Below are 22971 nucleotides of genomic sequence, written 5' to 3' on the forward strand. Positions count from 1 at the left end.
CACCTCAAGATGAAGTCTTAATGGGAGCTCAATCACTGTAAACAAATGAGACTGAATGTAATGATAGCTGGTGCATGAAGTTCAGCCCAGTCACACCTCCAGTATTGTATCCATTCACCATGAACTCCATGGGTAATAACACAATTAACATTTATTACCTAATAATTTACATCTAATTCAAAAAAATATATATTTACAAAAGGAAACGTGAAAGATGATTGATGAGGCTGTTGAGCTGAGTGGATCATCAACGTGAGATCCTTAAACAGCAGAGTTTCTCTATCCATGTTCTCCTGCGGGAAGTTTTCTGTGTAAGGACAGCTGATAAGAAAGCCGCATTTCCTCGGAGACGTGGCCCCATCTCCTGGAAGGACATGCAGCATTTTATATATGAGTCAATCCTCCTGGGAAAATCTTTGATCAACTGTGAGGAAAAGATGTTTAAAAATCCCTCATACTTCAGGCTGCCTTCCCAGGAAAACTCCTGAATTATTGCAGAAACCTTCTGCGAGTCCATGAAAGGGGCGATTGAGCACAATGTGGAGAAACAGGCCCTGCAGACATCCTCACTCTCTTCATCGAGGTGCAGTAACAAACTGACCAGGTTGAGGTGGATCTCTTCCTTAAAGGAAGCCCTCAAAGGTTCATATCCACATTTGGCCAAAGACCCAAAGACGGTAAATGCAGCAGCACGAACCTGGGCAGATTTCCCTTCAAAGAAACGGCGGATTCCTTTTGCAATGGCAGTACAGAATGGTCCGACAACGTTGACACCGAGCTGGTCCAAGAGCTTAGAGAGGGTTGATGTCACTTCAATCATGAACACCTCCTCGTGGTATTCCTCACTCTGCAGTATGGTAGTCATTGTTGTCAACAGGTCTGCAGAGTGTCTCTCCATCACACCAATTGGAATATTGCCCAGTCCTCTAGCACACAGCACCCTGATAGCCAGACTAGAATGAAATAGGCACCTGATCAAATGATTCACCAGGATGTTAGTAAGATCCATGTTGGAGATGAATGAACATTTTGAAAGTTCAGTGAAGAAGGCAGCCACAGTGACTCCCTGACCCTCCTGTGTAGTTGACAGGAAAGGTGCAAGATCCATCACAATCTCCAACAACTGGTGCTGACTGAATAAGCCCATGGCTTCAGCGAGCAGAGCAATCCCCTTGTTGTAGGTGTTCGGCTCCTGCATGAGATCCCAGCCTCCCTTCTCCTGGATGAAATTTACAATCGGTTCATTCTGCGCTCGATTCAACATGGTCTTCAGGGTCTCCACAGAAGACAGGTATTGGTCTTGGCTTTCGCACGATGGTGTCTGCAGTTGGTTTTCTGTCTGCCTTAATTCACAGATACAGGGACTCAGATGAACTAAGAGAGCAGAGAACAAGCCAGAATATAAGGTGTTTACAGCCTCTGCAGACTCCGGCTGGGAGACGATCTCATACACAGCAGTTAGAACAGCCAGGGGATCAGGGCTGTCATCCTCTGCCACTGAATGGCTCCTTTCCTTCAATGGCACGGATGTGTTCATCTCTTGGATGAGTTGTTTTAAGGTGGGAATAGTCAGCTGAGTTTTCTTTGCTATTAATCTCCAGATGGACTTGGTGCCCTCGTCCACAGGTCCAGGGAACCGGAGGAGACAACGCACAACGGCTGGCAGCTGCTGGGACGTGAGGAGGGTGAAGGTGTCGACAACTATGAATCTCACTTGCTCTTGGGTGATTGTCTGCATTTGCTGGTGCAGCGCCTCGAGGGTCTCTGAGAGATGATCTTGCAGCTCAGGGCCACGTCCCTCGACAATGTTTCTCATGATAACAGCAGCTATGTTGGAACAGATGGGGTGATGGTCAACAAGGCCTTGGAAAAGTGTAAGGAGCAGGTTTCCCAGCTGGTCCTGGGGCAAGTGTTTGGAAATGAGCTGTGCCAGCTCGCTGCATCCTTGAAAGAGGACGGAGCTGTCCGTGCTCGCCAATCGTTGGCCGATAGTTTTCAGAATTTCCCCCTGCTCATTTTGCTCTTCTCCACTCAAACCTTGGTAACAGGCCTGGAACTTCAGTAGAATGTGTAAACTGTCCATGGCCCCCTGCCGCACGGCAAGAACGGGATCAGCACATCGTGGCAGCAGACGACCAACTACAGACCCCGAGACAATCGGTGCTATTATATTTCCAGTGTTGAGTGCCTGCAAATAACATTTCAGCAGCTCCAAGGTCGTGTCTACTGTTGTCTCCCTTTCACAATCCCTTGGTGATATTTTCCATTTCTTTACAGGATTGTCCACAGTCTGGTGACTCTCAGCATTGAGCTCCTGCCAGTAGAAAGCCAGCAGTTTCAAGGTGGTGTCTACTGCTCTCTCCCTTTCACAATCACTTGGTGATGTTACCCAGTGATCTACAAGCTTGTACACGGACTGGAAACCCTGAGGGGACAGGTTCTGAAGTAAAACCTGTTTCAGGAGCCTGAGTAGAGCAGCCATACTTTCACTGTGAAGTGTCTCTCCCCCTTCTGGATTCACAGGTGTACCATCCTGGTCCTGGCTGGAGACCACAGGAACCAAAGTGAAAATACTCCTCAAGCAAATGTCGAGTAACTGACAGTTTTCAGCTTCAGTTAATCTTGGGTTGACTTGGAGTAGATGCAGGCAAGCATTCATTGCTGAGAGTTGAATAGGGATTTGTAGCAATCCTGTTGGCTCTGCCCCAATCAGTTGTTGCATGTATTTCAGTAACTCCCTTTTCCTGCTGAAATTCAGGGGCACTGTCTGGCTACTGGACTGCATTGCTCTGGCCATCAGAGTCACTGATTTTATCAGGCTCAGTCTCAGTGTCAAGTCCTGGGATTCTTCTTTTAGCCGCTGTCCAAGTTGGCAGAGTTGGTCTCTTAGAAATGGAAAAATGTGGTCCTCGATTCGGGGTAAAACAAGGTCTGGTGGGGCATTGAGTGCCAGATACCCAAAGCAGAGAACCATTGTGCTTTGAGCATTGTCCACCCGAAGATCAGACTCTTCGTTTTGAATATGAAGGAAACTTCTGGTCTTCTGCAACAGGTTTAAATGACTGTAATCCACTAGGCTGCTGAAAGTGGTTTCAAAGTGAGTGATAGAACAGAAACCAATTCCAACAGCCACACCCTCTCTCTCAAATGTTTCCTCGTGCTGAGCACTCTGCAGCATTTGTTGTATCTCCTTCTTCATGTCTGTGCTCTTTGTGTGCTGCAGCACCATCCCAAGACATTTGAATAGAAAGCCCTTCTGCTGTGGATAACTATGGGAGATTGTGATCTGTTGGTTTATGTCATCTCTCAACTGGCAGGTCCATCGCTCGTCATCAATTGCTTCCAGAGATTCAGACAAGAAGAGGATCAATTTCTCCTCCCATTCTTGCTGGGGCAAGCTTTTCTCTGAACTCTGCATCAAATCCTGAACGAGCAATGGAATCTTCTCTTCCCATACCTTCACTGTTGCTGGGTGGATACTGCAACTCATGACCTGAAGTAACCTCAGTACAGCAGAACCACGGCCTTCCCCCTCATCGGGAAAACAAGCTATAAGTAGAAGCCGAGTCAGCAGTGCCTGAGGTCTGGGCAGATTTCCTTTCTCTTTATAAATTAGGAAATAATTCTCATCTCCAGATTGCAGCTTCTTCTTTGCTAGTTGTATTAAGCAGTGAGAGAGAATTTTTAGCCCTTTGCTGTATTGAGTCAAGGTCATGAATTGTAGCAGGAAGGGCCAGAGTATATCTTCCATACTCTCCAGAGCTGTCAGGGTAAACAACATGGTTTCACACTGTGCACTCAAATCCTCATGGGTAACCAGATCAACATCATTGTCCAATGGGATTCGGTTCCTGGAGTCTGTGGAGAGAACATGCTGCTCGATGATAAACTGCACCATTGTTCTTCCTCCCTCTAGATCGAGGAACCCTTCATAGGCCATGGCACCGATTGTCTCCACAATCAGCTTCTTTATGTTGTTGCTGTTGGTGTTGTTGTCTCGAAGTGCTGATTTCAAACCAGCCACAATCTGGACCTTCCTGCTCTCCAACTGTGAAGGAACAACCCTGATAAGGTGCTTGAGGACAGTTAGTGTTCCCTGTCTATTTTGTGGATTGTTGGTCTCCAGCTGGGGGAGAAGAAATTCCATGAGTGAGTTGACATGATCCTGGGCTAGAACGGTGAAGCAGCCAAGGATCTGATTGTGATTCTCTGCAACAAGCCACTTATCACAATCCACTGGAACACAAAGCTCTTCATGCAAGTTACTAAGTAGAGCCTCCATCTGTGTTCTCAAACTTTGACTTCGAATACTGATGGCAGTAACTATGATATGGGACAGGCTACGGGTGATTGCAAGGTGTTCAGACTGAATTCGATACAGAGCCAAGATTCCAGGAATTAATCTTGGCAGTTCGATCTCTAGGCTGTCTTTGGGCATCAAAGCTGTGGTGTAGCCCAGAGCCTCCACTATTACGATATTTATTGGAGACTCCTCCTTCTCAAGCCACTTATTGAAGAGCAGGTCAAAGGCAGTGTTCATTTCATTGGCGAAGGATTCTATTGTCACCGTTGGCTGTGGCTGTGTCTCTACATTATCCTCATACAGCAGGATGTTCTTGCTAAAAGCCCCCAGTGCTGCGGCAGACACTGATTTATTGTAATCAGATGTTACTTCCATCATTACAGGAATCATGATCTCTAGAATGGACTTCATGAAAGGGACCATCCCGTGGACATGGACTATTGACAGCCTTATCAATGCTTTTACCATATACACATGGGATGGATACCCTTTCTTCATATCCTCCAGTGTAACAGCCAGCACTTCATCTAAATACCTTAATCCAATGGTCACCATGAGGTTACATGCAGCTTCCCTGCTTTGCTGATGTGCCTCGATTAATGTTGTCATTCGCATGGAAGCTGAAGTGATGAGAGACTCGGCCACGGATGGTGTAATGAGGCTGAGATTGTCTTTGACAATCATCTCCATGGTATTGAGAATGATAGTCATCTGGTCATCCGGGAGTGAGACACGTTGCCGGAGGTAGTAACGGCAAGTGAGGAGGATATATTCTGGCCACTGCTGGCCCAGTCTATATATGGTATGTGATATCTCCTGTCGAATGAGATCATCATCATCGATCAGTCTCTTTAAGAGAGCCATTAAGAAGGAGCTAATTTTACTACTTGCTGTTGGGAACATTTTTGTGATCACAGTATATTCTTCACTTTGTAATCTCACTATAAAAAGAGGATAAAGACAGAAGAAAATGTCATTTCATCCATTAACTTCAGCTCTAGAAAATCAGCTCAACAGCCCAGCTACCGCCTCTATGGTGAACTCCTCAAATGTCATGAACTCATCCCCTTACCTGGTGAATCATTCCAAATATAGATCACCCTTTGAGGAAGAATATTTCCACCACCCTCTCAACCATTTTCACTATCTTTTCTGTAGATGTTATAAGCTGGTTTATTTAGTTCCCTGTCCTGACCGTCTTGCAGCCATGTCTTTCCTGAACACTTTGTAGTTAGGAATATTAAGTTCCCAATCCTCACATTCTTTGAGCCAGGGCCATTACATCATAATCCGATGTGGAGTCTTGTGCCAGCATCTCTGCAAGTTTATTTACCAAACACAGTGCATTTAAATACATGTACTTCAAATAATCTTAGACTGTTTTACATTTGCCCCTGTCTTCAGTAGATGGCACGACTGGAATATGGGGTTGATGTGTGAGATTGGAGATGATGTGTGATGGGGAATGTGTTGTGTTTCTGAGAGTACGGGAGTGATGTGTGAGATTGGAGATGATGTGTGATGGGGAATGTGTTGTGTCTGAGAGTACAGGAGTGATGTGTGAGATTGGAGATGATGTGTGATGGTGAATGTGGTGTGTCTGAGAGTACAGGAGTGATGTGTGAGATTAGAGATGATGTGTGATGTGGAATGTGTTGTGTCTGAGAGTACAGGAGTGATGTGTGAGATTGGAGATGATGTGTGATGTGGAATGTGGTGTGTCTGAGAGTACAGGAGTGATGTGTGAGATTGGAGATGATGTGTGATGGGGAATGTGGTGTGTCTGAGAGTACAGGAGTGATGTGTGAGATTGGAGATGATGTGTGATGTGGAATATGGTGTGTCTGAGAGTACAGGAGTGATGTGTGAGATTGGAGGTGATGTGTGATGGGGAATGTGGTGTATCAGAGTACAGGAGTGATGTGTGAGATTAGAGATGATGTGTGATGGGGAATGTGGTGTATCTGAGAGTACAGGAGTGATGTGTGAGATTGGAGATGATGTGTGATGGGGAATGTGGTGTGTCTGAGAGTACAGGAGTGATGTGTGAGATTGGAGATGATGTGTGATGGGGAATGTGGTGTATCTGAGAGTACAGGAGTGATGTGTGAGATTGGAGGTGATGTGTGATGGGGAATGTGGTGTGTCTGAGAGTACAAGAGTGATGTGTGAGATTGGAGATGATGTGTGATGGGGAATGTGGTGTATCTGAGAGTACAGGAGTGATGTGTGAGATTGGAGGTGATGTGTGATGGGGAATGTGGTGTGTCTGAGAGTACAAGAGTGATGTGTGAGATTGGAGATGATGTGTGATGGGGAATGTGTTGTGTCTGAGAGTACGGGAGTGATGTGTGAGATTGGAGATGATGTGTGATGGGGAATGTAGTGTATCTGAGAGTACAGGAGTGATGTGTGAGATTGGAGATGATGTGTGATGTGGAATGTGGTGTGTCTGAGAGTACGGGAGTGATGTGTGAGATTGGAGATGATGTGTGATGGGGAATGTAGTGTATCTGAGAGTACTGGAGTGATGTGTGAGATTGGAGATGATGTGTGATGGGGAATGTGTTGTGTCTGAGAGGACAGGAGTGATGTGTGAGATTGGAGGTGATGTGTGATGGGGGAATGTGGTGTGTCTGAGAGTACAGGAGTGATGTGTGAGATTGGAGATGATGTGTGATGGGGAATGTGTTGTGTTTGAGAGTACAGGAGTGATGTGTGAGATTGGAGATGATGTGTGATGGGGAATGTGGTGTGTCTGAGAGTACAAGAGTGATGTGTGAGATTGGAGATGATGTGTGATGGGGAATGTGTTGTGTCTGAGAGTACAGGAGTGATGTGTGAGATTGGAGATGATGTGTGATGGGGAATGTGTTGTGTCTGAGAGTACAGGAGTGATGTGTGAGATTGGAGATGATGTGTGATGGGGAATGTGTTGTGTCTGAGAGTACAGGAGTGATGTGTGAGATTGGAGATGATGTGTGATGGGGAATGTGATCTGTCTGAGAGTACAGGAGTGACGTGTGAGATTGGAGATGATGTGTGATGGGGAATGTGGTGTGTCTGAGAGTACAGGAGTGATGTGTGAGATTGGAGATGATGTGTGATGGGGAATGTGGTGTGTCTGAGAGTACAGGAGTGATGTGTGAGATTGGAGATGATGTGTGATGGGGAATGTGGTCTGTCTGAGAGTACAGGAGTGACGTGTGAGATTGGAGATGATGTGTGATGGGGAATGTGGTGTGTCTGAGAGTACAGGAGTGATGTGTGAGATTGGAGATGATGTGTGATGGGGAATGTGGTGTCTCTGAGAGTACAGGAGTGACGTGTGAGATTGGAGATGATGTGTGATGGGGAATGTGGTGTGTCTGAGAGTACAGGAGTGATGTGTGAGATTGGAGATGATGTGTGATGGGGAATTTGGTGTGTCTGAGAGTACGGGAGCCTGGTGCCTCCCTAATTGAACCTTTCCCTCTCATAAATGCTCTTGTTTCCTCGTCCCAATTCCACCCTAAATTCAATGGATATTTCTTTAATTGAAACTCCTTACACATGAACCTTCCATTATTGTAGCCACATCCCTCTACAAGTCCATTCTGAGTTCTTCCAATTTCTTATAATGCCTTCTGATGCTTGGAGATTAGAGTGCTGATTCTCTCCCTGGTTTCTAATGACAGGAAGTAGGGTGATGTTTAATACTGGGTCAATGACCCATTTACGACAGTCTTGGATTACCAAGGGCTGCCACTAGGCCTGGACCTTGGACTGCAAGCGTTTCCATGGAAACGAAACAGAAAGGAGGCATTCCTGGCTCTTCAGCCCCAATTCCCTGTCCTTGTTTTATTTGCTGAAACCTTTCCAGTTCAATCTGAAGCTAAATCTCACTCAAACAATTTCAATTCTTGGGGTAATTCTCAAACAGGAATTTCTTTGTTGGTTTACTCACAGCCTGAAGTCACCCTTTTCTCCCTCGATGACTTTGCCCTGATCTTGTAAAGAATGATCTGTCTAGTTCTATTCTGATGAAATTAAGCAGTGAAATCTGGAAACAAAAATTTTCGATCTCCACAGATTTGGATCAATTTGGAAACAGAATTCTACAAACAAATTGTTTCGATTTGCACAAATCCTGATGAACTTTAAAACTGAGTTGTATTAGGAAACGATCTGGATCTTCACAGATGCTGAAGACTTTGGTAAGCTTTAAACAAACTTTCTCCTTACTTCTCGAGAGCTTTTCAGCATCTGCACGTCAGCTCCTGGTGACAGCCACTTCCCTCTGGGTTGCCATGGTTTTCACTGTGACATCATGTGACATAACCTCCTCCATTATAATGTGGAGGGATGATGCAGGTCCTGGCTTGAGAGCCCATATAAGGACTGCAGCTGTCTGAGTCTGGGTGAGGTTACGCACAGACCTGAGATAGACTGGGGGGAATTTTAATCTAAGCCGCTTGTCGGGAACCTGATGGGATCTGGTGTAATGCTGGTTTCACATTCCACCCAATCTCACTCTCCATTGAAGTCATCACTGGGAACATAAATACCAGTATCGAGCTGATGGGCCAAATGGCCTGTTTCTGTACAATACCTTCTGTGTAATTTGATTGAACTCCTGAAGTAATTCTATTTAAATATTGATTCATTTTCTCACAACCTAGACTCTGGAGTGGTTCATTTTGTGAAACTAATGAAGTGGAGGAGGGAATGGTGAACTGTCAGCACAAAGCTGACTAAAGAGGCATGAAGCTGATTACCCACAGTCAGCATGGTCAACTTATTACAAGAATGGACATTAGATCCTGATATTGTTTTGCATTTGTGACAGTAGTTGGTGTAATGAGGAATGTGAGAAAGTTGGCTGCAGATGAAATTCAAAAGGATTCACCTCCTTCATGGCAGGTGATCTTATACAGGGAGAAGGGATAATTTTCAGGAAATAGTTTCTCTCTTTCTACCTTTCAAATCCTTCACTTATTTAAACACCTCAAATAGATCACACCTTAATCTTTAATACTCAAGGGAAACAGTGTAAACATGGCTTTTCATGATTCTGTGTGCAATGATTTGACACCGGAATAAATAGGTGACATTTAGTATCATTGTCTAATAATATGTAGGAGTCCCAACCCAAACCCTTCACCTCGGCCACCACAAGGCGAGGCCCCTGATGTTCGGCCCCTGAGGTTAGGCCTTGGTTTGAAGAGTCTGAGTACTTCAGCACAAAGCTGCCAGTGTTTGACAGTGAATGTATTTTGTGATAATTGCTTTGTTCCTGTTAAGCACTAAGGAGGCCTGCATATTGTGCTGGGGTTTGATTTTGAACATCAGACATCAGTTACATTAGCACAACTGCTGCCTATTGTGAAGGCCTGAGATTGACAGTGCTTGATGGGGTCGACCATAACACACCTTTGGAAAGGCAGAAAGTTTCATTTCAGAGCCAGTTTTGTACCAGTGGGCAGTTTGTGAAACAGCAATGACAGATCTGTAATAAGATCCCAACAGCAATCAGCTGTGGCTCAGAAAGCTGTGGGTTCAAGTCACACTCCTGAAACCTGAGCACATCATCTGACCGACACTTCATTGGAGTGCTGCAGTGTCAGTGGTGCATATTTTGAATGAGATATTAAATCAAGGTTATCTCAAGTGGAGATATGGTACCAGGGGTGAAAGACTTCAATTAGTGGAGAGATTAGAGAAACTGGGGTTGTTTCCCTCAGAACAGAGAAGGTTAAGGGGAGATTTGATGTAGGTGTTGAAAATCTTCAAGGGTTTTGACAGAGTAAATATGGAGAAACTATTTCCAGTGACAGAGGCTCAATGACCAGAAGGCACAGATTTAAGGGAATTAGCAAAGGCCCCAGGGGGGACATGTGGAAACATGTTTTTGACCTAGCCAATTGTTGTGATCTAAAAGGGTGATGGAAGCAGATTCAAAAATAAATTTCAAAAGGGAATTGGATAAATACCAGAAGCGGAAAATGTTGCAGGGCTGTGGGGAAAGAGCAGAGGAGTGGGATTAATCATAGACCCCTTTCAAAGAGCTGGTATATGTATGATGGGGTAAAGACTCTGCTTCTGTATTGTAACCAGGGCCTGGTGCCTCCCAAAATGGATCCCGCACCTCAAAAAAGCTCTTTGTTTCCTCGTCACACTCTCCACCCTGAATTCCAATGAATATTTTTTTAGCTGAAGCCCATTATATACGAACCTTCCACTACTGTACTCATGTACAACCCTGTATACATTCTTCCAACAATGTCTGATGATACACGGAGATTAAAGAGCTGATTCTCCCTGGCTGCTAATGACAGTAAGGTGGAGACATTTAACACTGGGTCAATGACCCATTTCCATCCCTCCAGGATTACCTAGGGCTTCCCCTGGGCCTGGACCTCAGGCTGCAAACATATTTGCTGTGACTATTCCTGTTCAATATGAATGGAAATCTCACTGTTAAACCATTTCAATTCTTGGCGTATTTCTCAAACAGGAATTCCTTCTTTCATTTACTCACAGCCTGAAGTCACCCTTTGTCTCCCTCGATGACTTTGTCCTGATGATATGAAGAATTATCTGTCCAGTTCTAATTTGACAAATTTAATAACTGAATTCTGTAAACAGTTTTCGATCCCCACAGATTTGATTCAGTTTACAAATGGAATTCTTTAAACAAATTGTTTCGATTTCCACAGATCCTGATCAATTTAAAAACTGAGTTGTATTAAGAAACGATTTGGATCTCCACAGATGCTGAAGACTTTGGTAAGCTTTAAACAAACTTTCTCCTTACTTGTGGAGAGCTTTTCAGCATCTGCACGTCAGCTCCTGGTGACAGCCACTTCCCCCTGGGTTGCCATGGTTTTCACTGTGATGTCATGTGACATAACCACCTCCATTATAATGTGGAGGGATGATGCAGGTCCTGGCTTGAGAGCCCATATAAGGACTGCAGCTGTCTGAGTCTGGGTGGGGTTAAGCACAGACCTGAGATAGACTGGGGGCAACTTTAATCTAAGCTGCTTGTCAGGAAACTGACGGGATCTGGTGTAATGCTGGTTTCACACCCCCCCAATCTCACTCTCCATTGAAGTCATCATCTGGAGCATAAACACCAGAATAGAGCCGATGGGCCAAATGGCCTGTTTCTGTATAATACCTTCCAGGTCATTCTATTTAAATGTTGATTCATTTTCTCACAACCTAGACTCTGGAGTTGTTCATTTTGTGAAACTTAATGAAGTGGAGGAGGGAATGGTGAACTGTGAGCACAAAGCTGGCTAAAGGGAAATTAAGCTGATTACCTCCAGTCAGCACGGTCAACTTATCTCAATAAAGGATGAAGAGAGACAATATAAAAGAAAGTTTACAATTCTAAAGGAGATGAAGGAAAAGAGAGACCTGGGGATATATGTGCACAAATCAATGAAGGTTGCATGGCTGGTTGAGAAAGTCTTTAAAAAGGCATACGAGATCCTGGACTTTATGAATAGAGGCATAGAGTACAGAAACAAGGAGGTTAGGATGAACCTTTATAAAATGCTGGTTCACACTGAACTGGAGTGTTGTGTGCAGTTCTGGACATCGTACTTTGGGAAGGATATGAAGACTTTCGAGAGTGTGGAAAAAAGATTCACGAGAATGGTTCCAGGAATGACGGACATCAGTTACGTGTTTTGATTGGGGGATCTTGGATTGTTCTCCTTAGAGAAGAGAAGGCTGAGAGGAAATTTGATGGTGGTATTCAAAATCATGAGGGTTATTAATTGTGTGGTTATATACAGGTGAAGGGAGTTAAATTCGGTTTTAGTGGAGTACTTAAAAGCAGACACTCACTGGGACTGGGAGAGGGTTTTGTGCTTAGAGCTGCACGTTTGTAATCCTTTTTTTCTGCACAATAAATGTGAAACTGAGTAAATATAGGCTCCAGCCTTATCCTTCTATAACAAGCTGAAGTTTGTTATAGAGTTGAAGTTTGAAAATTAGGAAATTCTTTTTGGTTAGAAAACTAAAGCCTCAAGTGCCATTGTGAAAAATATGGCAAAAAGCAAGTACAAATTGTCAGTGTATGATTACCCTCCGGTGTTGTCAGTGTCTGCACCATATGACCAATGGAAGAATGAAGTGAATACGTGGACACGGGTTACATCTCTACCGAAAAGAAAAGAAGGTATGGCCTTGGTGTTGTCACTTCCTACCAAAAGTAAAATCAGAAGTAAAGTGTTTTCTGAACTGAATTCTCGTCAGTTGGAATCTGTTGAAGGGTTGGATCTTCTGTGAGGATTTCTGGATGAAGTTTACAAGAAAGATGACCTATTGAGACATGGTCAGACTTTGATAGATTTCGGAAAACAGATGGTTATTCAATGGAGGAATACATCATGGACTGTAACAGACTGTATAAAAGATTGATCAAATTCCATTTGGAGATCCCTGGTTCAGTGCTAGCTTTTATAGATTGTATTAGGGTGTCGCATATGGACATGTTCCTGGTTCTAACTGGGATTCAGTTCTTGGACAAAGACTCCCTATTGGACCAAATGTCTGTGGCCTTAAAATCATTCCTGAGAAAACAGTCATTTCCTGCAGTCCTGGTAGAACAAGCAGGGTATCCTGCGGTGACACAAAGAATGCAGGACTCAATGTTTACAAGATTTAGAAATAATCCAGGTACCGGAAGCAGGCCGAAGTACAATGGAAGAGTTAAAGACAGGAGGAATGAGGATGAAAGCACCTTTAGCAGCTCTGAATATTACAGTGGAAGACAGGGCTGAAACAGCACTCATAGGTGAATGAATCCCAGGAGTGCCCAAGGAACAGTTAATAGGTGCTTCAGATGTGACTCAAAGTATCATTATGTAATGAACTGCCCAAAGCGGAGGGGCAGAGTCTTCGAAATAACACATGATGCAGAAAATTCTGGGGCAGAAGAGGAAGATACTGATGGATCTGAAAGAATTGTACAAGTCACAAGGGGTTTTCGTCCTGTGATGATTGTGTTGTTTGTGGATTCGTTCAACTGTGCAGTACTGGACAGTGCTTGTACATCTATAATATGTGCAGCTGATTGGTTACAGTGTTATCTGGATTCACTCAGTAGTAAGGATCGACACAAGGTTAAGGAATATAAAAGTACCACCAGCTTTCGGTTTGGTGATGACAAGACATTGAAGTCACTGAAGAGAGTAGTAATCCCATATAAAATAACTGGGGTAAGCCACTTTATCAGTACTGATGTAGTCTCTTGAGTAAGCCTTCAATGAAAAAGGCACAGATGAAACTTGATATCGAACATGATAAGGCAATTGTTTTTGGGAAGCCAGTGAATTTGCAATTTACCCAGTCAGGTCATTATTGTATCCCCTTAACAAAACCTGATACTTCTAGTCAGTGTGTTGGAGAAGTACTGATGTCATCAGGTGTTATGAATCAGAAGATAAAAGGCAAATTGTCTGAAAGTTGCACAGGCAATTAGCTCACCCTTCTTGTCAGAGATTAAATCCCCTACTAAAAGATGCAGGTGTGATTGATGGAGAGTATACGATGATAATAGAAGAGATTAGTGAAAAGTGTGAGATCTGTAAAATGAATGGGAGTTCACCATTACGTCCTATTGTCAGCCTTCCATTGGCACGTGACTTTTACAAAGTAGTTACCATGGATTTAAAGGTATGGGACAAAGACAAGAGTATTTTCATTCTACATTTTATAGACCGAGCAACTAGATTTAGTCTTTCTACAATAATAAATAGTCTGGACAAAAGGGTGGTTATAGACAAAATTATGGAGAAATGGACAGGGACTGGGCTTGGGGCACCAGCTAAGTTTCTGAGTGATAATAGAGGGGAATTTGCCAATGATGAGTTCAGGGATATGTGTGAAAACATGAACATTATGGTTATGAATACTGCAGCTGAAAGTCCTTTCAGCAATGGGCTTTGTGAAAGGAATCACGCAGTGGTGAATGAACATACGAACATACGAATCAGGAGCAGGAGTAGACCACTCGACCCCTCGAGCCTGCTTCGTCATTCAATAAGTTCACGGCTGAACTGATTACTCCACATTTCCACATACCCCTGATATCCTTTCACCCCCTTGCTTATCAAGAATCTATCTACCTCGGCCTTCAAAATATTCAAACACTCTGCTTCCACCGCCTTTTGAGGAAAAGAATTCCAAAGACTCATGATTCTCTGCGAGAAAAATTTCTCCTCATTTCCGTCTTGAATGGGCGATCCATTATTTGTAAACAGCAACCCCTAGTTCGAGATATTCCCACAAGGAGAAACATCCTTTCCACATCCACCCTGTCAAGACCCCCTCAGGATCTTTTATGTTTCAATCAAGTTGCCTCTTACTCTTCAAATTCCAGCAGATACAAGCCTAGCCTGTCTAATCTTTCCTCATAAGACAGTGTGCCCATTCCAGGTATTAGTCCAGTAAATCTTCTCTGTACTGCTTCCAATACCTTTACATCCTTCCTTAAATAAGGAGACCAGTACTGTACACAGTACTCCAGATGTGGTCTCACCAATGCCCAGGAGAGCTGAAGCATAAATTCCATAATTTGTATTCAATTCCCCTCGCGATAAATGATACTATTTTATTAGCTTTCCTAATTACGTGCTGTACCTGCATACTAACCTTTTGCGATTCATGCAATGGACACCCAGATCCCTCTGCATCTCAGAGCTCTGCAATCTTTCACCATTTAGATAATATGCTTCTTTTTTATTCTTCCTGCCAAAATGGACAATTTCACACTTTCCCATATTCTACTCCATTTGCCAGGTCTTTGCCCACTCATTTAACCTATCTATATCCCTTTGTAGCCCCCTTCTGTCCTCTTCACTACTTACTTTCCTACCTATCTTTGTCATCGGCAAATATAGCAACCATACCTTTGGTCCCTTCATCGAAGGCATTTATATAAATTGTAAAAAGTTGAGGCCCCAGCACAGATCCCTGTGGCACACCACTCCTTACAACTTGCCAACCAGAATATGACCCATTTATGCCTTCTCTCTGTTTCCTGTTCGCTAGCCAATCCTCTATCCATGCCAATATGTTACCCCTTACACCATGAGCTTTGATTTTCTGCAATAACCTTTGATGTGGCACCTTATCAAATGCCTTCTGGAAATATAAATACAATACATCCAATGGTTTTCCTTTATCCACAGCACATGTAACTCCCTCAAAGAACTCCAATAAATTGGTTAAACATGATTTCCCTTTCTCAAAACCATGTTGACTCTGCCTAATCACCTTGAATTTTTCTAAATGCCCTGCTGTAACATCTTTAATCATAACTTCTAACATTTTCCCTAAGACAGATGTTAAGCTAACTGCCCTGTAGTTTCCTGCTTTCTGTCCGCCTCCCTTTTTGATAAAAGAGTTACATTCGCTATTTTCCAATCTAACGGAAACTTCTTCGAAACTATCTCACTAGCCACTTCTTTTAACGCCCTAGGATGAAGTCCTTCAGGACCCAGGAACATGTCAGCCCGCAGTTCCAACAATTTATTCAGTACCACTTTCCTTGTGATGGTAATTTTCTTGAGTTCTCCCCTCCCTTCCATTTCCTGACTTATAGCTAATACTGGGATGTTACTTGTCTCCTCAATAGTGATGACCGATGCAAAATACCTGTTCAGCTCATCTGCCATCTCCTTATTATCCATTATTAGTTCCCCAGACGCACTTTCTTTCAGGCCAACACTTACTTTGTTAACTATTTTCTTTTTAAAATATCTATAGAAACTCTTACTGTCTTTATATTTCTAGCTAGCTTTCTCTCCTACTTTAATTTTACCTTCCCAATCAATCTTTGTTATCCTTTGCTGTTTTTTATATTCTGACCAATCTTCTGACCTGCCTCCCACCTTTGCCCAATTATATGCATTTTCTTTAAGTTTGATACGATCTTTAGTTAACCACGGATGGCGGGTCCCCCCTTGGAATTTTTCTTTCTCGTTGAAATGTATCTATTCTGTGTATTCTGAAATATCCCCTTAAATGTCTGCCACTGCATCTCTATTGACCCATCCTTTTTTTTTTTAGAACATTACAGCGCAGTACAGGCCCTTCGGCCCTCGATGTTGCGCCGACCTGTGAAACCATCTGACCTACACTATTCCATTTTCATCCATATGTCTATCCAATGACCACTTAAATGCCCTTAAAGTTGGCGAGTCTACTACTGTTGCAGGCAGGGCGTTCCACGCCCCTACTACTCTGAGTAAAGAAACTACCTCTAACATCTGTCCTATATCTATCACCCCTCAACTTAAAGCTATGTCCCCTCGTGTTTGCCATCACCATCCGAGGAAAAAGACTCTCACTATCCACCCTATCTAACCCTCTGATTATCTTATATGTCTCTATTAAGTCACCTCTCCTCATCCTTCTCTCCAACGAAAACAACCTCAAGTCCCTCAGCCTTTCCTCGTAAGACCTTCCCTCCATACCAGGCAACATCCTAGTAAATCTGCTCTGCACCCTTTCCAAAGCTTCCACATCCTTCCTATAATGCAGTGACCAGAACTGCACACAATACTCCAGGTGCGGCCTCACCAGAGTTTTGTACAGCTGCAGCATGACCTCGTGGCTCCGAAACTCGATCCCCCTACTAATAAAAGCTAACACACCATATGCCTTCTTAACAGCCCTATTAACCCGGGTAGCAACTTTCAGGGATTTATGTACCTGGACACCAAGATCTCTCTGTTCATCTACACTACCAAGAATCTTCCCATTAGCCCAGTACTCTGCATTCCTGTTACTCCTTCCAAAGTGAATCACCTCACACTTTTCCGCATTAAACTCCATTTGCCATCTCTCAGCCCAGCTCTGCAGCCTATCTATGTCCCTCTGTACCCCACAACATCCTTCGGCACTATCCAAAACTCCACCGACCTTCGTGTCATCCGCAAATTTACTAACCCACCCTTCTACACGCTCTTCCAGGTCATTTATAAAAATGACAAACAGCAGTGGCCCCAAAACAGATCCTTGCGGTACACCACTAGTAACTAAACTCCAGGATGAACATTTGCCATCAACCACCACCCTCTGTCTTCTTTCAGCTAGCCAATTCCTGATCCAAAGCTGTAAATCACCTTCAACCCCATACTTCCGTATTTTCTGCAATAGCCTACCGTGGGGAACCTTATCAAACGCCTTACTGAAATCCATATACACCACATCCACTGCTTTACCCTCATCCACCTATTTGGTCACCTTCTCGAAAAACCCAATAAGGTTTGTGAGGCACGACCTACCCTTCACAAAACCGTGCTGACTATCGCTAATGAACTTATTCTTTTCAAGATGATTATATATCATGTCTCTTATAACCTTTTCCAACATTTTACCCACAACCGAAGTAAGGCTCACAGGTCTATAATTACCAGGGCTGTCTCTACTCCCCTTCTTGAACAAGGGGACAACATTTGCTATCCTCCAGTCTTCCGGCACTATTCCTGTCGACAATGACGACATAAAGATCAAGGACAAAGGCTCTGCAATCTCCTCCCTGGCTTCCCAGAGAATCCGAGGATAAATCCCATCTGGCCCAGGGGACTTATCTATTTTCACACTTTCCAAAATTGCTAACACCTCCTCCTTGTGAACCTCAATCCCATCTAGCCTAGTAGTCTGAATCTCAGTATTCTCCTCGACAACATTTTCTTTCTCTCCTGTAAATACTGACGAAAAATATTCATTTAACGCTTCCCCTATCTCCTCTGATTCCACACACAACTTCCCACTACTGTCCTTGATTGGCCCTAATCTAACTCTAGTCATTCTTTTATTCCTGATATACCTATAGAAAGCCTTAGGGTTTTCCTTGATCCTATCCGCCAATGACTTCTCGTGTCCTCTCCTTGCTCTTCTTAGCTCTCCCTTTAGATCCTTCCTGGCTAGCTTGTAACTCTCAAGCGCCCTAACTGAGCCTTCATGTCTCATCCTAACATAAGCCGCCTTCTTCCTCTTGACAAGCGCTTCAACTTCTTCAGTAAACCACGGCTCCCTTGCTCGACAACTTCCTCCCTGCCTGACAGGTACATACTTATCAAGGACACGCAGTAGCTGCTCCTTGAATAAGCTCCACATTTCGATTGTGCCCATCCCCTGCAGTTTCCTTCCCCATCCTACGCATCCTAAATCTTGCCTAATCGCATCATAATTTCCTTTCCCCCAGCTATAATTCTTGCCCTGCGGTATATACCTGTCCCTGCCCATCGCTAAGGTAAACCTAACCGAATTGTGATCACTATCACCAAAGTGCTCACCTACATCTAAATCTAACACCTGGCCGGGTTCATTACCCAGTACCAAATCCAATGTGGCATCGCCCCTGGTTGGCCTGTCTACATACTGCGTCAGAAAACCCTCCTGCACACACTGGACAAAAACTGACCCATCTAAAGTACTCGAACTATAGTATTTCCAGTCAATATTTGGAAAGTTAAAGTCCCCCATAACAACTACCCTGTTACTCTCGCTCCTGTCGAGAATCATCTTCGCTATCCTTTACTCTACATCTCTGGAACTATTCGGAGGTCTATAGAAGACTCCCAACAGGGTGACCTCTCCTCTCCTGTTTCTAACCTCGGCCCATACTACCTCAGTAGACGAGTCCTCAAACGTCCTTTCTGCCGCTGTAATACTCTCCTTGATTAACAATGCCACACCCCCCCCCCTTTTACCATCTTCTCCGCCCAAATATATAGTTTTTGCTTACCCAGCAGTCCCCTGGTCCTCCGAAAACAAAAGGGAATTAACTTTAACTTACACTGAAACTGACCTCCCAGCTGCAAGTTCGCTCCGCACCTCCGCTTCTGTCAAAGCTGCTGCAACCAAAACTAAAAGCCAGTTTTGCCAGTTCACCTGCTTTCATACCCTCATACTTGCCCTTATTTTAGTTTAAAATACTTGTCTTCAAACCACTCTTCTCTCCTTCAAACTGAATGTAAAATTCATTCATATTATGATCGCTGCTACCTAGGGGTGCGCTAACTATAAGGTCATTATTTAATCCTATCTCTTTGTACACCATCAGGTCTAGTATAGCCTGCTCTCTGTTTGGCTCCAGAATGTACTGTTACAGGAAATTATCCCAAAAACATTCTATGTACTCCTCTTCTGGGCTACCTTTGCCCATCTGATTTTACCAGTCTGTATGTAGGTTAAAATCCCCCATAATTATCGCTGTACCTTTCTGAAAAGCTACCATTATTTCTTCCTTTATACCCCATCCTACAGTGTGGTTAATATTAGGTGGTCTGTGACTTCTTGCCTTTATTATTTCTCATCTCTACCCAAGTTGCTTCTTCATCCTGGTTTCCTAAACGAAGGTCATCCCTCTCTATTGTGCTAATACCACAGAGCTACCACTTCACTTTTTTCGAGCTTGCTGTCCTTCCTAAATGCCATGTACCCTTCAATATTCAGGTCCCAATCTATGTCATCCTGCAGCCATGTCTCTGTAATGGCTCTCAGATCTTAGTCATTTATTTCTATTTGTGCTCTCAGTTCATATGTTTTGTTTTGAATGCTACGTGTATTCTGATAAAGAGCCTTTAGTTTAGTCCTTTTAATACGTTTGTAACCTCTAGCCTTATCAGTTAGTTTACTCTTAGATTTGTATGCTCTGTCCCTTCCTGTCACAGTCTATCATTTTCCATATTAATACCTTTCTCTCTTGCCTTGACTCTACTCCTTGATTTCCCATATCTTCCCAAATTTGATCCCTTGCCCCCAGCATTAAGCTTATAACCCTCTCTACTTCCCTAGTTATGCGGCTCGCTAGAACAGTGGCCCCAGCACAGATCAGGTGTAGACTGTCCCAACAGTATAACCGCCACTTTCCCCATGAACTGGAACCCACTTCTACCACACCAGTCTTTGAACCATGCATTAATTTCTAGAATCTTATTTGCCCTGTGCTAATCCAAGGATTATTACCTTTGAGTTTCTGCTTCTTAATTTGTTGCCTAGTTCCTCATAGCGACTATGCATAACCTCTTTCCTTGTCCTGCCAATGTCATTGGTACCTGCATGGCCATGATGACTGGATCCTCCCCTTCCCACTGTAAATTCCTCTCCAGCCCTGAGCAGATGTCTCGAATCCTCACTCTTTGCTGCAGAGAACAGTGTCAATCCCCCTGTCTCTACTGTGCCCTACTACCACTACATTCCTTTTTTCTCCCTCCACTTGAATGGCTTCCTGCACCATGGTGCCATGGTCAGGTTGCTCATCCACCCAGAAGCCCCCATTCGCATCCAAAAAAGCTGAAACAACCTCAAACCTGTTGGACAATCACAAAGGCTGAGGCTCCTGCACTCCTGCCCTCTGGGTCCCCTTACCTGCCTCAGCTGCAGCCATACGCTCCTGTCCCTGACCAAATCAGAAGACCCTATCCTGAGGGGTGTGACCATCTTCTGTACTGTGCGACAGTCCTCCTGCTCTAGAAGGTACTGCAATTAGTTCCATTTTTTCGAAAGATTTGAATGCTTTGCATGCAGGGAGACAGGCTTTCATCAAGGCTGAGGTCACTGAGAAAATTTTCAGATCTCTGAGGTATCTTATAAAGCTATCTAAGGCAGAATTTAGTTCAGGAGAGAAGACTCAAAGGGCGGAGTTCCGGACCAGTAAGTATAAAAAACCTACCTCGGGGGTTTGCGGCCGACAGCCAGAGAGAAGTCTCAGAGGGCGGAGTTCTGGACCAGTAAGTATAAAAAACCTACCTCGGGGGTTTGCGGCCTACAGCCAGAGAGAAGACTCGAAGGGCGGAGTTCCGGACCAGTAAGTATAAAAAACTTACCTCAGGGATTCGCGGCCTACATCCAGGGAGAAGACTCGAAGGGCGGAGTTCCGGACCAGTAAGTATAAAAAACTTACCTCAGGGATTCGCGGCCTACATCCAGGGAGAAGACTCGAAGGGCGGAGTTCCGGACCAGTAAGTATAAAAAACTTACCTCTGGAAAAAAAAACTGGAAAAAAAACTGAAAAAGTGACTTCACAGGAAAGCTGTGACCTGATTGGCTGGTAGGGAATCTGTACTGAATTTGAAAATAAAACATTGATAAAAATTGATTAAAACCTTAATTAACTAATTAATAAGTAGAGTAACTAAACCAGAGGGAGGAGATTATTGTATTTAGTTGGCATTTAATATTTATAGTAGGAATCTAGCATTAGCGACCAAATAGTTAATTATAACAATTTAGTAAGGATTTTATAAGAATTTATTTATTTTAAATTAATTTATTAATTAGTGCTGGAAATGGCAGTTAGAGGGGTGAAGTGCTTCACCTGTGAGATGTGGGATGTCCGTGACGCTTCCAGCGTTCCGGACGATTACATCTGCAGGAAGTGTACCCAGTTGCAGTTCCTCACAGACCGCATGGATCGGGTGGAGCGGCAACTGGATGCACTTAGGAGCACTTAGGCAGCAGCCAGAGCAGTGGCACCACGGCTGGCACTGTTGTTAAGCAGGGTGGGACAAAGCGCAGAAGAGCAATAGTTATCGGGAACTCTATAGTCAGGGGCACAGATAGGCGCTTCTGTGGACGTGAAAGAAACTCCAGGATGGTATGTTGCCTCCCTGGTGCCAGGGTCAAAGATGTCTCTGAACGAACAGGGGGCATTCTGAAGGGGGAGGGTGAACAGCTAGAGGTTGTGGTACCAACGACATAGGCATGAAGAGTGACGAGGTCCTGCAGGGGGAGTTTAGGGAGTTAGGTGGAAAGCTAAAAGACAGGACCTCTCGGGTTGTAATCTCTGGATTACTCCCTGTGCCACGTGCCATTGAGGCGAGAAATAGGAAGATCGTGCAGCTAAACACGTGGCTGATCAGCTGGTGTAGAAGGGAGGGTTTCAGATATTTGGACCATTGGGATCTCTTCAGGGACAGATGGGACCTGTACAAGAAGGACGGGTTGCACCTAAACTGGAGGGGCACAAATATCCTGGCTGCGAGATTTGCTAGTGTCACTCGAGAGGGTTTAAACTAGTGCGGCAGGGGGGTGGGAACTAGAGCAGTAGGACAGCAAGTGAAATAAATGAGGGGCAACTAGTAAATAAGCCAGTAAGACTGAGTGGAAGAGCAGGCAGGGAGATGTTGCTGAGCACAGCGGGACTGGTGGTCTGAAGTGCATTTGTTACAATGCGAGAAGTATAACAGGTAAGGCAGATGAACTTAGAGATTAGATTAGTACTTGGAAATATGATGTTGCTGCTATTACAGAGACTTGGTTGAGGGAAGGACAGGATTGGCAGCTAAAGGTTCCAGGATTTAGAAGCTTCAGTCGGGATAGAGGGGGATGTAAAAGGGGTGGGGGAGTTGCAATACTATTTAAGGAGAATATCACAGCTGTACTGCGGGAGGACACCTCGGAGGAGTCATGCAGCGAGGCAATATGGGTGGAGCTCAGGAATAGGAAGGGTGCAGTCACGATGTTGGGGGTTTTCTACAGGCCTCCCAACAGCCAGCGGGAGGTAGAGGAGCAGATATGTAGACATATTTTGGAAAGATGTAAAGGTAACAGGGTTGTAGTGGTGGGTGATTTTAACTTTCCTTATATTGACTGGGACTCACTTAGTGCTAGGGGCTTGGATGGGGCAGAATTTGTAAGGAGCATCCAGGAGGGCT

General features: G+C 44.1%; 1 protein-coding gene across 1 annotated transcript; it reads right to left on the reverse strand.

Moving 5' to 3' along the window:
- Positions 1–247: 247 nt before the first annotated feature.
- LOC137374145 (maestro heat-like repeat-containing protein family member 1) lies at positions 248–5206 on the reverse strand. The gene has a single exon (XM_068039924.1). It carries the CDS (start codon positions 5204–5206, stop codon positions 248–250), a length of 4959 nt encoding a protein of 1652 aa, XP_067896025.1.
- Positions 5207–22971: the final 17765 nt, after the last annotated feature.

The sequence above is a fragment of the Heterodontus francisci genome, chromosome 10, assembly GCF_036365525.1.
Source record: "Heterodontus francisci isolate sHetFra1 chromosome 10, sHetFra1.hap1, whole genome shotgun sequence".
Taxonomy (NCBI): Eukaryota; Metazoa; Chordata; class Chondrichthyes; order Heterodontiformes; family Heterodontidae; genus Heterodontus; species Heterodontus francisci.

What these genes read in the sequence shown, in the direction of transcription:
- LOC137374145 (XM_068039924.1), bottom strand. Translation starts at nt 5,206, where the DNA reads ATGTTCCCAACAGCAAGTAGTAAAATTAGCTCCTTCTTAATGGCTCTC.